The sequence below is a fragment of the Neovison vison genome, chromosome 1 (genome assembly GCF_020171115.1).
Source record: "Neovison vison isolate M4711 chromosome 1, ASM_NN_V1, whole genome shotgun sequence".
NCBI classification, from domain to species: Eukaryota; Metazoa; Chordata; class Mammalia; order Carnivora; family Mustelidae; genus Neogale; species Neogale vison.
Genome location: NC_058091.1, coordinates 22,101,158 through 22,116,136, shown reverse-complemented (window position 1 = coordinate 22,116,136; position 14,979 = coordinate 22,101,158). Strand labels below are relative to the sequence as shown.

General features: G+C 38.3%; 1 protein-coding gene and 1 pseudogene across 1 annotated transcript in view; one reads left to right on the top strand and one right to left on the bottom strand.

Annotated features, from left to right (window-relative positions):
• Nucleotides 1-14,979, top strand: part of CDC40 (cell division cycle 40) — a 51,027-nt gene that overhangs the window by 14,824 nt on the left and 21,224 nt on the right. The window contains exons 4-6 of the mRNA XM_044244418.1: nt 3,209-3,338; nt 11,366-11,449; nt 13,307-13,446. Coding sequence (XP_044100353.1) covers nt 3,209-3,338; nt 11,366-11,449; nt 13,307-13,446 — 354 coding nt within the window. The remainder of the gene's footprint in view (nt 1-3,208; nt 3,339-11,365; nt 11,450-13,306; nt 13,447-14,979) is intronic.
• LOC122912617 lies at nt 5,993-8,753 on the bottom strand (annotated as a pseudogene).

The window sequence follows — 14,979 nt, the reverse complement described above, 5'->3', positions numbered from 1 at the left end:
CCAGTGTAAGTTTTCTTAATTCCTCTAATGTTTTACTACTAAGACATTGACCCTCAAGCATTCTACCTTCTGAAGACTTTTGAGAGCCACAGCTTTACAATACACAGGTTTCTTAGATTTATCTACCAGTGTCTTAACAAATTAAAAATGCTTTCCTCAGGGTCCCTGGGTGGCTCAGTCGGTTGAGCCTTGGACTCTTGGTTTCAGCGTGGGTCGTGATGTCAGCGGCCGTGGGATCTGTGTGGGCTCCACAAGCCGTGGGGGATCTGCTTGGGATTTCTCTCCCTTTGCCCTTCTCCCCACACATGCATGCCCTCACTCTCTCTCAAATACATAAATAAATAAGTTTTTTTAAAAAATGCTTTTCTCTGGGTGCTTAAATCAGTTAAGCATCTGCCTTTGGCTCAGGTCATGATCCGAGGGTGCTGGGATTGAGCCCCACCATTGGGCTTCCAGCTCCACAGGAAGCCTGCTTCTCCTTCTCCCACTCCCCCTGCTTTTGTTCCCTCCCTCACTGTCCCTCTCTCTGTCAAATAAATAAAATGCTTTCCTCCTACTTTATAAATAAATCACTACTTCACTCAGGTGAAAGATGTAAGCATACTCAGGAATATCCTGAGATGTCGTGTTCTGAATTATGAATACTTAAATACGTATATTTTATATGGAAGATTAAGATTATAATTATATGGGAGATTAAGACTGTGGTGTATTTCAGTATGGTCTTAACTAAAAACTGTTAAATACTCCTACCTAATTAACTTAAATGTGTATTTTTAAAATCCCTTGAATGCAAATTTACTTTAAACTTAGTTAATTAACAGAAGTTTTAAAAAATTGGAAGTCAGTTTTGTGTGTTTTTTTATAGGCTTTGTTTTTATTTTTTTAAAAGATTTATTTTTATGTAATCTCTGCACCCAAAATGGGGCTCAGACTTACAACCCTAAGATCAAATGTCGCATGATTTACTGAGTCAGCTAGGCACTCCTATGCTTTGTCTTGTTTTTTAATGGTTAACCCAGAATTTTAAAAAGTACATATTCACAGACACCAGGAACATCTGGGACACATAATTTTTAAGTAATTCGGAAGAGCTGAGTTCTGCTGAGTAACATTCTCTCCCTTTCTTTGTTGGCGTTTATTTAATGTCTCTGAGATAGTTCCAATAGCTGCTGGTAACCAGGCAGTTAAGGTGAGCCAAAAGTACGGAGATCCTCCCTCAACCCAACTTCCCGTTAGAAGATCTTTTTGTTGTCACAGCTTAAATATCTGTAAAATGTAATAAATTTGTAATAAATTTCATGACTGAAGAAGTTACTGTAATTGCCAGCATTCAGCAGTCTAAATGTTTTTCTCCCCTACATTTCCGCCCATCAGCAAGGAGGAACTAATGTGGGCTATGTAAGTCTTAGCACTGTCCTTTACTATAATTCAGAATAAATAGTAGTGAAAGTTTATAATTCAGAATAAATAGTAATGAAAGTTAATGAAAATTGGATATTTTTTAATTGAATCATTTTAAATATAGAAGTGGAAGCTGTCAATATAAAAGTATTATAGTAATTTATTTTCTTCTGAAGCAAAAAACCATAACGCACATGTAACAATTAATTTCAGATTTTTGTGCGTAATATAATGTTGGTATCTGGAGAAGGCAGCATTCTGCTTAAGAGAGGATCAATAAGTTATATTTATGGCTCTTTGAAATGAATCATAGGAAAGGTGGTTTCTAATGGTAGTGACTAAAGATGTTCTAACTTCGAAATACTTCATCATGACGATATACCTGCAGAGCTCAAATAAAAATACCTTGTCTAATTCCACAGTTTCCAAAGTGGGAAGTTCACTTTATTCTTCATTTAAAAAGAAAATACAGGGATGCCTGGGTGGCTTAGTCTGTTAAGCATCTGCCTCGGGTTATGGTCTCAGGGTCCTGGGATTGAGTCCCATGTCAGGCTCGCTGCTCAGCTGGGAGTCTGCTTCTCCCTCTCACTCTCCCTTTGCACTTTTCCCTCTCTCTCCCTCTCTCTCAAATAAATAAATAAAATCTTAAAAAAAAATACAGAGTTGGATTTTTCCATTACCATTAAATAAATATTTTTAAGTTAATAGTGCTTGATATAATCTGGTACTTTTTTACCCAATTTTTTAAAAAGCTACTATGATTGACATTTAAAGAATGTTACAATGCAGTGGAATCCTAGACTAGGGTTTGTTCTAACCTGGTTCTACCAATTAAGACTAAAACTCCTGACATTAGGACAGATAAAATACATCATCTTTAGTTTTTTTCCTTCATTTTTAACATGAAAAGGAGAATACCACTTTAACCTTCCAGGATTTTTGTACAGATCAAAGTAAATAACATTTAGAAACCGTTGCGGAAGCATTTATAAACCAGAGAATAATGTACTAATTTGTATAAGACTTGTTAGTGTGGCTTTTCACAGTAGAGAGATTTTATTTTCATTTATAATGTCTTTTCTGGGGACTTTTTCAAGCATTTTACTTTTATTTTCTATTTCCTATACTCTGCCTCCAGTGGGATTCTGAGTAATCTTTACTTCATTAGTGCTTTCTATATGCCAGGCATTATGGTAAATATTGAAGATTTTAAGTCTCTACCTTTGAGGAACTCATAATCTAGTGGAGAAGAAACATGTATCTTTTAAAATTACATCATGGTGCCATTATTGAAATAAAGTCACCAAAAATCATCTTTACAAATTAAAAAAAAAAAAAAAGTCGCCACAAAAAAATCCCAAATCAGGATTTAGACAAAAATACAGTTACTTTCAATTATCGAGAGCAGCATTGTCAAATAGAACTTCCTGCAGTGGTGGAAATGTATTAGCCAATAACCACATGTGACTCTTGAAGTCTTAGTTTGGCTAGTGTGACTGAGGAACTGAATTTTTACTTAATTTAATTTACTTAATTTAAATTTAAATAGCCCCACCCCCACCCCCCATAGACTTAGGAGAGCTGGATTCCTCTCTTTCTGACCTAGGGGCTGACAAACAGCGCTAATCACTCATTGCCCCGCTGCACCGAACCATGTGTGGGGAACATGTTCCTCAATAGGAGCCCAGTATGTTCCCCAATAGCCCCTAATGATTTAGAGTTGATAATATATTGTAGAATAATTCTAGTAATTTTAGCTTTATATATCAGAACTTAAGTTTATTTTTTTCTTATAACATTGCAGTTTGGACCAGAAAATCCCTTTAGGACACAGCAAATGGCTGCCCCTAGGAATATGCTTTCTGGATATGCTGAACCAGCTCATATCAATGATTTTATGTTTGAACAGCAAAGAAGAACGTTTGCCACATACGGTAAGGTGATTAAGATTTACAGTTTCCAGTTTGACACACTTTTGTGTGAATAATCTGTTTTATCTTCTTTTTAAATTTACTAATCCAGTTTCCTTTTTAAGATAGTGTATTTCCTTAAATGCATCTATATTTATACAAATGGGAAGATGAACTCGTGTTTTTAGCTATCATTCTAAATATGCTGTTATTTCTGAGTACTAGAAATATTCTGTGGCCTTAAAAACAGAATATTCTCTGTTGTACTTGATAATGAACACTTGTTATTGAATGCCCATCATATGCAGATTGCTGTTGAAGTTGGTAAATGACCAGATAGTGTTAAGAGGTTACTTTTATTTTTAATTCCAGTATGGTGAACATGCAATGTTATATTAATTTGCAGTAGAGTATACAGTATAGTGATTCAACAGTCCTGTACATTACTCAGTGCTCATCATGATGAGTGTACTCTTAATCCCCTTCACCTATTTCTCCCATCCCCCCACCTCCCTCCCTCCTGGTAACCATCAGTTTGTTTCCTCTAGTTGAGAGTCTGTTTTTTGCTTTGTCTCTTCTTTGGTCATTTATTTCTTAAATTCTGCATATGAGTGAAATCATATGGTATTTGTCTTTCTCTGACTGGCCTATTTCACTTGACCTTATACCCCCTAGATCCATCCACGTTGCTGCACATGGCAAGATTTCATTGTCTTTTATGGCTAAGTAATAGTCCAGTGCATACGTATTACATCTTCTTTATCCATTATCCGCCAGTGGACCTTGGCCAGCTTCCGTAACTTGCCTATTATAAATAATGCTGCAATAAACATAGGGTTACATATATCTTTTTGAATTACTGTTTTCATATTCTTTGGGTAAATAGTAGTAGAATTACTGGATCCTATGGTAATTCTATTTTTACCTTTTTGAGGAACCTCCCTACTGTTTTCCATAGGGGCTGCACCAGTTTATATTCCCACCAGTGGTGCATGAGGGTTACTTTTTTTCTGGATCTTTGCCAACCCCAGTTGTTTCTTGTGTTTTTGATTTTAGCCATTCTGACAGGTGTGACGTGATACTCATTGTGGTTTTGATTTGCATTTCCCTGATGATTAGTGATGTCAGGCATGTCTCCATGTGTCTGTTGGCCATCTGGATGTCATCTTTGGAGAAACGTCTGTTCATGTCTTCTGCCCATTTTTCATCAGATTATTTGTTTTTTGGCACATCTTTTTATCGTGTTATTTAGTGATGAACCTTATTCTTTATTTATTCTCAGATCTTATCTCTGAAATGTTTTCTTTTGTTCACTAAAGTACATCAGGAAATAGAATGGCTCCAGATTCATTGTGTAGAATAATTATATCCTATCAGTGGTAGAATTTAAGAAAGTTAACATGCGCACAAGATTGGGAATCTCCTTTAAAAGAAGATGGTCTTTATAACGCATTGTGATGCGTACAATGCAGGATAACCATTTTTTGGACTGGAAGTGTCTAATCCTTCTAGGTGATTTCAGAGGTACATAGTCTTAGCTTTTGGCACACTGTCAGTTATAACTTTGTCATGGTGAAATATGATCAATGAAATATGACAATCTTTACAACCAATTTCTAAGACTATATTGTGATAAATCACTAAGACTATCTGTACTAAAACTTTAAACTACTTTACAGTGAGTCAGTTTACATTACTCTCTAAAAATTAGGGAAAAAGTAACTTTCCAACATAAGAATAATTATGTGAATTATGGTACAGTCACGACATAGTGCTTAAAAATGACGAACTGAGATTACATATTAACACTGGAAAATGCTTATAATAGAACGCCAATAAAAAGGTAAGACACAAATTTTTCAGTATAGAATGATTATAGTACAGAGTAACTTGGAGAGGGATCACATGTAAATATCAAGTATATATGCGGCACACAAAAATCAACTTTATTGAATCATGAGTTTGTTATATTATAGTCTATGATGAAACAGACTTTCAAAGACTTTGCTTGTAAAGGACTTAAGCAGTAATTTAGAGAGCTATGACTACTTTAAAACAAAACAGAAAAGAAAAGGCTTAAGTTTATCTGATATCTATTTTCCTTCTTAAATTATCCTATAGTAAGAATAAGCATTTAAAACGACTCAGTTTGGGGCTCCTGGGTGGCTCAGTTGGTTAAGGGATTGCCCTGGGCTCAGGTCATGATCCCAGGGTCCTGGTATAGAGCCTGGCATTGGGCTCCTTGCTCAGCAGGAAGCCTGCTTCTCCCTCTCCTGTCTGCTACTCCACCTGCATATGCTCACTCACTCTGTGGGTCAAATAAAGAAAAAAACTACTCAGTTGGCTTTAGACCTGGTTTCAAAAATAGGCCTGTTTTTTTGTTGTTTTTTTTTTTTTTAAATAGCCAGTGGTTTTTGCCTCTCCCATTAGGGAGTGGTGGGCTAAAACACAGATTGAACTATTTAGTGAGTTAAAGACTTAAAAAATGAAAGCTAAAACTATCCAACAGATTGTGCCTTAGTGTTAGCACAGGTTAGACTGGTCACTACCTTGGTGGGTGGGCTCAGTGTTTTTGGGGTTCAAATTTTATGCAGTAATTCAATTTCTCGGTATTTTTAGATAAGAGTTCTTGGTTTGTTCCAATCACAGGGGGGCCGGAGGGCACCAGACCGGTCTGTTCATTTTTCAGAAATGCTGTCGTAGGCCTGATAGATGTACTGAGAGACTGCAGGAGCTCTACACTTAGTGACAGCATATAATTTGGGCTTCCTGGCTGTCTGCATAGCTCAGCCAAAATCCAAATGCCATTAGTGAGCTTCGGGGATTGGTACAGCATGTCCTGCCCTTCCACATTCCTCTTGGCAATAGTTATAAACACTGTTGTTTTGCAATTTGTTGGAAACAGTGTCAGCATTTAAATGACATTTCTTAATCTGAAACTGAAGCTCATTTTCTTCGGGAATATCCTTCCACGTTGCAAGGAAGACCTGGTGCTGCATTTTGCCATCTTCTACAGAAAGTACATTGAGTGGGATGAGAAGACATCAGTATTACTTTTCACAGCTATCTGCAGTTTATTCATAGGTTCCATATTCATGGCTGGGCCCAAGGTGTTGAGAATCAGGGAGATATCAATGCTCTGGTTTAGCATCAGTGATGCATGGAGGGTCAAAGGAGTGCTTGGGGTGACCCCAAAGCTATTCTTTTTAAACTGGACTGCAGAGTCTGTCATGTGCTAGAGAGCTTTGTTGGTGAAGTTCATTTCCATATAGATGTGCCATTTGCAGTGACTTAGTGTTCCAGAGATCTCCAGGCCTTTAGCTTTTACTACAGGCAGCCAGACATCCACCAGGTGCCACACCTATCCCCGTGGAGAGTTCAGACAGGTCATTCAGACCACTGCTGACCACAGCAGGAGTAGGTGAAGGAGCAAAGTTTGCAGGCACTGATGAAGGGACAAAGGATTGTCCCACCAGACCATCTAGTCCTCCTCCCAAGAGACCCACTGCTCCCATCTGCATGGAGGACACCAGTAGCACATTGACTGGGGGCCAAGGTCAAGGTTTAAAAGGTCTCCTAGAAGGTCACCTTGGGAGCTGCTAACCTGAGCCTGTTTTAGGTTGGTGGCAGTGGTGGTGTGGGAAGGGCTGTCACCAGTATCAGTCCTCCCGTGGTGTACTGGCGAGTGTTTGTGGTGGATTTCATGACTCCCTTCTATAAAAGCACTGGGCGGCTATGGTACATGGAGGCCAAAGAACCCATGTGGCAGATTAGTCCCTCCAGCAGAGTTGATCTTACTAAGATCTGTCTCCTCAGACACCAGTGGCTTCTCAAACAAGATTGCTTCTCTGGCTGTGACAGGGTCTGTTGAGAAAAGGCACCAATAAATCCAGCCCCAGCCTTGAAAGTCAGAATTAGCAGAATCCTGTGTTGCCAAACTCAAGACTCACTATGGCAGCTCCTGTGTTTCTCATGGTTTCTTGAGAAACAGTTTCATGATGGCAGTAAGAAGAGTGAGCTACACCTGGGCTTTCGTCAGGAAAACCCTCCAGGAAGCTCTCCAGTGACTCGAAGCACTGTCCATTCTCTCCGCGTATTCTCCCCCAGTCCAGATCATAGCTACTTGAGCGTCTGGTGCATCCAGCGAGTCTTATGTTCTCAGACCGAGTGGCATGGTGCTTTCCTACTTGATGCATATTTGTGAAAGCTCTCCCTGATAACAACAGTTACCCCTTGGATCACATAATTTCCTCTGGTCTGGAGGAGCTAAAACAGCATGCACACACGGCACCCTGCAGATAGCTCACTTTGATGGCTCACTGGCCAGTGGCCTGCACAGCTTCACGAGCAAAGCCAGCATCCACCTCTGTGGTGTATTCCTCTAATTCTGCCAGAACCTGAGCGGTGTTGGCTCAGAACACCAAACGAATCACAATGTCCAACTGCTCTAGTTTAGAATAGATGGGATCACTGTAGTTCACAAAGAAGACTTCGATTTTCTGCTTCAAGATTTGGGGCCTTTCTGGAAAATTACACTGATACTCTTCAGGGTAACATACTGCACCTCCAGCTCCTTGGGCAGCACAGTGACAAGCGCAGGGGTAGCTCCTTCAGCAGCATATTGCAGTAGTCCCAGTCCCTGAGTAACAACTCTAGAAACTTCACTAGGACTCTTCTGCTGAAAGCATCGCGGCTCAGTTGGCACAAAACCGCCAGTGAGTTACAGGCTCACAGATGCTCTGAGCCTGGCGGTCATCTTTAGGGTTGTAATGAGACAGAAGGTCCAAGATGAAAATCTGAGCCCATCCAGCCCACTCATTCAGGTCTGTCAGCAGCTGATTAATGTTCTTTTGTTCAGATCAAGTAGGTTGCTGTTTGGGCAAGATTCACTGATTTTAGAGCATGCTCCTACAGCATTAGCCAGTTGGGTTTGAATCTGCTCTGAGATCCCACAGAGAATCTCGAAATGATCTTCCCCCATTTGGGCATTGATATCATGGAGCTTTGCCACACAGAGTACTGCTGTTTTCCACACACAGGGATAGCTTCCTCCTCCACCAAGCATTTGCAGAGGGGTTCACAGAGATCATCCATTACCTTGTCCACCCAGATGCACTCCCACAGTCCTGATGGCCAAGGCCCAAATGAGAGGACTGGGATCTTCACGGTCCTTCACAAAGCTATTGATAGCCATGATGGCCATGTCTGGCTGACTCGTGGCATAGTTCATCAAACAGAGATACCCAAGCTTCTTCAATTCCAGTTGTCAGTTTACATTTGGAAAGAGAGAGCTGACATCCTTCCCCACAGCCACGGTAGCAGTCACTTTCTTCACAGCCTCCTTCCTCTTTTCTTTCTTTTCATTGTTGAGTTCAGCCTTCAATTCAAAGCTTTGATTTCTCCATGTTTATTGATTGTGAAATACTTGGAGTCGGTCATGGTTCTGGATCTTTCTTGTGCACCAGAGGCAAGGGTTGGAATGGTGGCAGGAGCCAGCAAACATGGTCCAAGTGGTGGTGTAACGGTTTCCTGCATGTTAACTGAATATAAATGTTTTTGAAGGTTTTGTTACATCTTGTCAAAAGAATTCTCCCACCTTACATGGCCACCACCATGTGCAAGTCCTGTGCAAGTCCTTTCTCTTTACCCAAGATCTGGTTGATCGTTTTTCCTTTATTTATGTGATAACAAAAATATATAATATTTAATCTCTTTAATTTGTTTCATTTGGACCACTAGTGAGGTTGAAGGTTTTGTGACCATTCTTTGCAGATTGTTTTTCTCAGCTCTAATAATAAAAGTGGTATTATTGGACACTCTTAACTTGAGGAAACAAACTGAGAGTTGCTGGGATGGGAAGGTGGGTGGGGGATGGGGTAACTGGGGGATGGGCATTAAGGAGGGCACACGATGGGATGAGCACTGGGCTGTAGATGCAACTGATGAATCACCTGAATTCTACCTCTGAAACTAATAATACACTCTGTTGGTGTACTTTGAATTGAATTGAATTTAAATAAAATTGAACTGAATTTAAATAAAAAATTTTAAGAAATAGAGCCATTTCAAATAAGACTACAAAAGAAGAAAGTAGGTATTAACTATATTAAAAATAAACTTCAGCAGGATAGATGAGACTACCTCAGAACTAAAATGCAGACATAGTCACTTTCTTGAAACATAGGATATTAGAAAACTAATTGGACTAAAATTCTGTAGTGTTAGAATTATGTCTTCTTCTGTGCCTGGCTGACTTCTAGTAGGGCATATAGCTAAATATTTAACATCTCTCATTTGTGAAGGGAAAATATTGTTGTCCCTTAACTACCTGAGGTGGGAGGCGGTAGCAGTAGTCATGGTGATCATATGGCAGTAAAGATTTAGTTTACTGTAGATGATGTGGAGAAGGAAGAGAGCATGAATTCCTGTGCTCAGAAACAAGGCTATGGCCAGATGAGCTGGGGATTGGTGCTTCTATAGGCATCACAGGAAGTACCAGGGATCTTCCTTTCCTCTCTGCCTCCCAATCCATCCCTCCAAACAAAAATAACACAGTGTCATCTGTATAGACATAAATCTCTCCCAAGATAGAATTACATTGTAGATCAATTCTTATGATTGAGATGGGGATTTTTAACATCAGATATGTTGGTCTAAATTTTGTATGAGCCTTATAAAAGCTCATTTAAAAAAGCCTTTACAGAAGACTGCTCTGCACCTCAAAGAGACAAAAGATAAAGTAACTCATGGGATTTGGATCTGTGATTTCAAAGAGTTTACTCCAAAGCTGCTTTTCTGCCATCAAGCACTCTCCTTGGGCCAAGAACATATTTTAATACTAAAAAAAAACTATATGCAGTTGAGTTCATAGCCAGGTGGTTGGTTCTAGTCTAGTCTATCATGAGGGTGCGTTGAATACCTATATCCTTAGCTTATTTGGAAAGTGTGTTCGATGACAAATCTTTTTCTGTTTCCCAAAGGAAGTTCTCTTTAATCTTAGCTGTAATATTAAAGTGTCAACTTTATCCATTAGGATGTACCCCTTAAAAAAGTGGCCAGTACTTTAATGTATTTTGTGATCATTCACATGAGTCATAGATCATAAACTGATTAATGATGGGTCTCTTTTGTAAATATGCTGATTACTAGAAGTAATTTCCAAACATATATCATGTTATAGCACCCCCACTTAAGAAAAATTGATTTGAGTTAATACAGATTTTCTTTCCTTATTTAACTCCCCAGACACCATGGCAGACTACTTTTATATCGATAGTAGCGACATACTTTCATCACTTATTGAAGGAGTTATTCACATGCCAGTTGCTATTCTTACTTATTTTTCTTACCAAGGAAACATACATGATGACTTATGAAGTAGAAATGTATTATTTTAAAATCGAGAGGAACGGGTGTCTTTACAGAGAATAGCATTTTCAAAATAATAGCTAGATTTTATATAATTCTTCTTACTCTGTTCTTTTTAAAAGTATTTAATAGTTTATATAATTTGATAAGCTACAGCCCTGTATTATCTAGTACCAAAACCAAAAAGGAATGGTTTCTAAACTTCCAAATGTGTGATGTACATATATTTGTAAGATCTTAGAAATTTGACTAACGTTTGCCTGGCCAGAGAGACTGTTAATAATGTAAGGTCAGGGGCGCCTGGGTGGCTCAGTGGGTTAAAGCCTCTGCTTTCAGCTCAGGTCGTGATCTCAGGGTCCTGGGATTGAGCCCCACATTGGGCTCTCTGCTCAGTGGGGAGCCTGCTTCCTCCTCTCTCTCTGCCTGCCTCTCTGCCTACTTGTGATCTCTGTCAAATAAATAAATAAAATCTTTAAAAAAAAAAAATAATGTAAGGTCAGCATGCTAGATTCATTCTGGAAGATACTTCTTACTCAGCTGAAGTCCTTCATGGTCCATCCTGAGATGCTGAGAGACCATTTCAGCATCTGGGAAGGAAAACGTGAGATGAGTGTATCTGTATGTAAGAGAATGAATTTTAAATGGCAACAATGGGATCAGTAATATGGACTTTTTCCTTACAGGTTATGCATTAGACCCTTCATTAGATAACCATCAAGTGTCTACTAAATATATTGGTTCAGTAGAAGAAGCTGAAAAAAATCAAGGTAATTTATTCAAATTTATTTGAAATATTTCATATCAAGTATATGTATATATACACACACACACAACTGCTGTCTTGCAGATTGACCTGAAACAGTAGGAAAAACTAGTATTTTATTAGATTGATTTTATTTTTAAGTTGAGACAAGTAATATAGAGCAATATAGTTTAGAACTATTATAGTTTAAAGCTTGTTTTTGCCACTTATGAGGAATGCAACCTTGTAGGGAAGGTGTTGGTACCTATCATTCCTGTTGTTATGAGTACTGGGCACAGTGCCAACCATGTAGAAATCATTCAATAAATTATAATTAATGTGTAGCAAATGTTTGCAGTTTATTTCTCAGCACAGATGTCAAGCTACATTTTTACAGAGCGGAACAAGTTTTATTATACATTGTCTATGGAGATTGTCTTAGGGTTGCTTTGAAGGCTGAGTTCGAATATGTTTTAGAATATGTGTCTGTGCTCATATTCATTTTGTACTTACAAGACAAAGTATCATACTCTAAATGCTGACTTGTCACAAAGCTCATCACTGGAATCTATCCATAAAATATGCTCATTAGAAAAAGAATATGCTGGGCAGCTGCGGGGAGCTCATTGGGTTCAGCCTCTACCTTCGGCTCAGGTCATGATCTCAGGGTCCTGGGATCGAGCCCTGCATCAGGCTCTCTGCTCAGCAAGGAGTCTGCTTTCCCTCTCCCCTCTGCCTACCTCTCTGCCTACTTGTGATCTCTGTCTGTCAAATAAATAAAATCTTAAAAAGAAAAAGAATATGCTGCTTGTACGAGGATACTTCTACTTAGAAGACCCTGTATCATCCAGCAACCTTCAGTGTATGAGCTACATTATTGTTAAAATAGAATTTGACAAGCTTTTGTTGTAGCACACAACCTAAAGGAAACTCATTTGAATTAATATAGGCAAGCTTTTTTGTATAAGTTAGACGTCTACAAGCCATATCTTTATGTAGTTAGATTATCTGTTAACAGTTAAATTGTGATTATGACTCCCATAAACCTTTCTTTTTCCAAGTTAATGACTACACGCAACTTGCCGCCTCCTACTTATCAAATCAGAATCTCAACCAGAAACATCCTCTTTCCTGTTTTCTTTTTAATCTAAGATTTATGGTATGAGAGGTCCAATTTAGATTTTGATCACTTAGAAGAAAACCAGATTCTTGTGAAACCTTGCTAAATATATAGATCGTTAATTTTTAAGTTACTAATTCCTTACTATAATTCAGTTTTTAAATGATAAATTTTAATTTATTCTTGCTTTCAAAAGTAGCCTTATCTGAGCACCTGGGTGGTTCAGTCGGTTGAGCACCCCACTCTTGATTTCAGCCCAGGTCATGATCTCAGGGTCATGAGATCAAGCCCTGTGTTGGGTTGCAGGCTGAGCGTGGAGCCTGTTAAAGATTCTCTCTCACCCTCTCCCTCTGTCCGTTGTATATACACTCTCTCTTGAAACAACAACAAAAAATGGTTTTATCATTATTTAGTGATACTAAATTGCTGGATTCCTTTCAGAAAGTGGTAAAATCCACTGATACAGGTCCTTGATTCATTAAAAAGGATTGTGTACCTTGTAGGATTATGTAATCAGGTCTTTTCTATAAGTATATTAGGATTCTCAAAACATTGCAGTAGTAGAAAGCTTCTCTTCCCAGAAGGTTGAGTTTCTCTTTGTATGGCATGAATTGGTATACCTGGCAGATTCATACAGACTTTATTTTGTGTTCTTTAATGAATCTTTGGTCACTTGAACAATCACTTTTCTTTAACCACATAAAGTAAAAATTATATATATGCTACTGTTTCTTTAGAAAATATCCATTTTTTTTAATGTAGGTTTAACCGTGTTTGAAACTGGTCAGAAAAAGATAGAGAAGAGGAAAAAGTTCAAAGAAAATGATGCATCTAATATTGATGGTTTCTTGGGACCATGGGCAAAATATGTGGATGAAAAAGATGTAGCCAAACCCTCAGAAGTAAGTTCTGATGTTTTTCATTGCCAGTTCAGGTAGATGCTGTGTGTCTGTGAAAGAGAACTATATTAATAAACTTGAGATTTCCTTAGAGAAACAAATGATGACTCATCAATATTTCTCTGCTGTGGTTGACTGCAAAAATAGAGTCAGATTTTTTTATTCTTCTTGGGAATATTTTTAATTTATCCTTTTCTGATTTATTTTCTTCCATATTTTTAATTAAAATACAACATTGAACAATTTTTAATAATTTAAATTTAGTAAAAATTGATAATGCTATTAAGCTACCTTGGTAGCTGCTCTTGATACCACGTACTCCGATAGTAACCACAGAATCAGCCTTTCTATTGTTTTTAGAATTGGGGGTGGGTTTTATTTGTTAGCTGATATGAAAATTTAAATAAACCCACCAGCAATTCTAAAATTACAGAAAAGCTGATGTCAAAAAATGGGCAGAAGACATGAACAGATACTTCTCCAAAGAAGACATACAAGTGGCTAACAAACACATGAAAAAATGTTTATCATCATTAGCCATCAGGGAGATTCAAATCAAAACCACATTGAGATACCACCTTACACCAGTTAGAACAACCAAAACTAACAAAACAGTAAACAACAAGTGTTGGAGAGGATGTGGAGAAAGGGGAACCCTTTCACACTGTTGGTGGGAATGCAACAACTGGAAAACTGTGGAGATTCCTCAAAAAATTAAAAATAGAGCTTCCCTATGACTCTGCAATTGCACTACTTGGTATTTACCCCTAAGATACAGATGTAGTGAAAAAAAGGGGCCATCTGTACCCCAGTGTTCATAGCAGCAATGTCCACAATTGCCAAACTGGAAAGAGCCAAGATGCCCTTCAACAGATGAATGGATAAAGAAGATATGGTCCATATATACAATGGAGTATTATACAGCCATCAGAAAGGATGAATACCCAACTTTTGTATCCATATGGACGGGACCGGAGATTATGCTGAATGAAATAAGTCAAGCAGAGAGAGTCAATTAGCATATGGTTTCTCTTACCTGTAGAGCATAAGGAATAACATAGAGGACATTAGGAGAAGGAGAAGGAAAAGTGAATTGGGATAAATCGGAGGGGGAGATGAAGCATGAGAGACTGTGGACTCTGAGAAATAGACTGGGGGTTTTGGAAAGGAAAGGAGTGGGTGAATACGTGAGCCTGGTGGTGGGTATTAAGGAGGGCACGTACTGCATGGAGCACTGGGTGCAGTGCATAAGCAATGAATCTTGGAACACTGAAAAAATTTCAAAAAAATTTTTAACAAAGAATAATCTATATTTGAAAAAAATAATAATACTATGAAGTTTTATAAGGTAAAACCATAGAACTCTACCTGTCCTTCTCCATCTCCTAATCTTGCTGTCTCTATGAGCCAGTGACTGTCCTAGGTCTTAGGGATATAGCAGTGGACAAAATCAAGAAAATCCTGTCCTCGTGAAGCTTGTATTCTAGCTGTATCTTTCATCCATGTATCTCAGTCATATACATGTGCCGCTTTTTA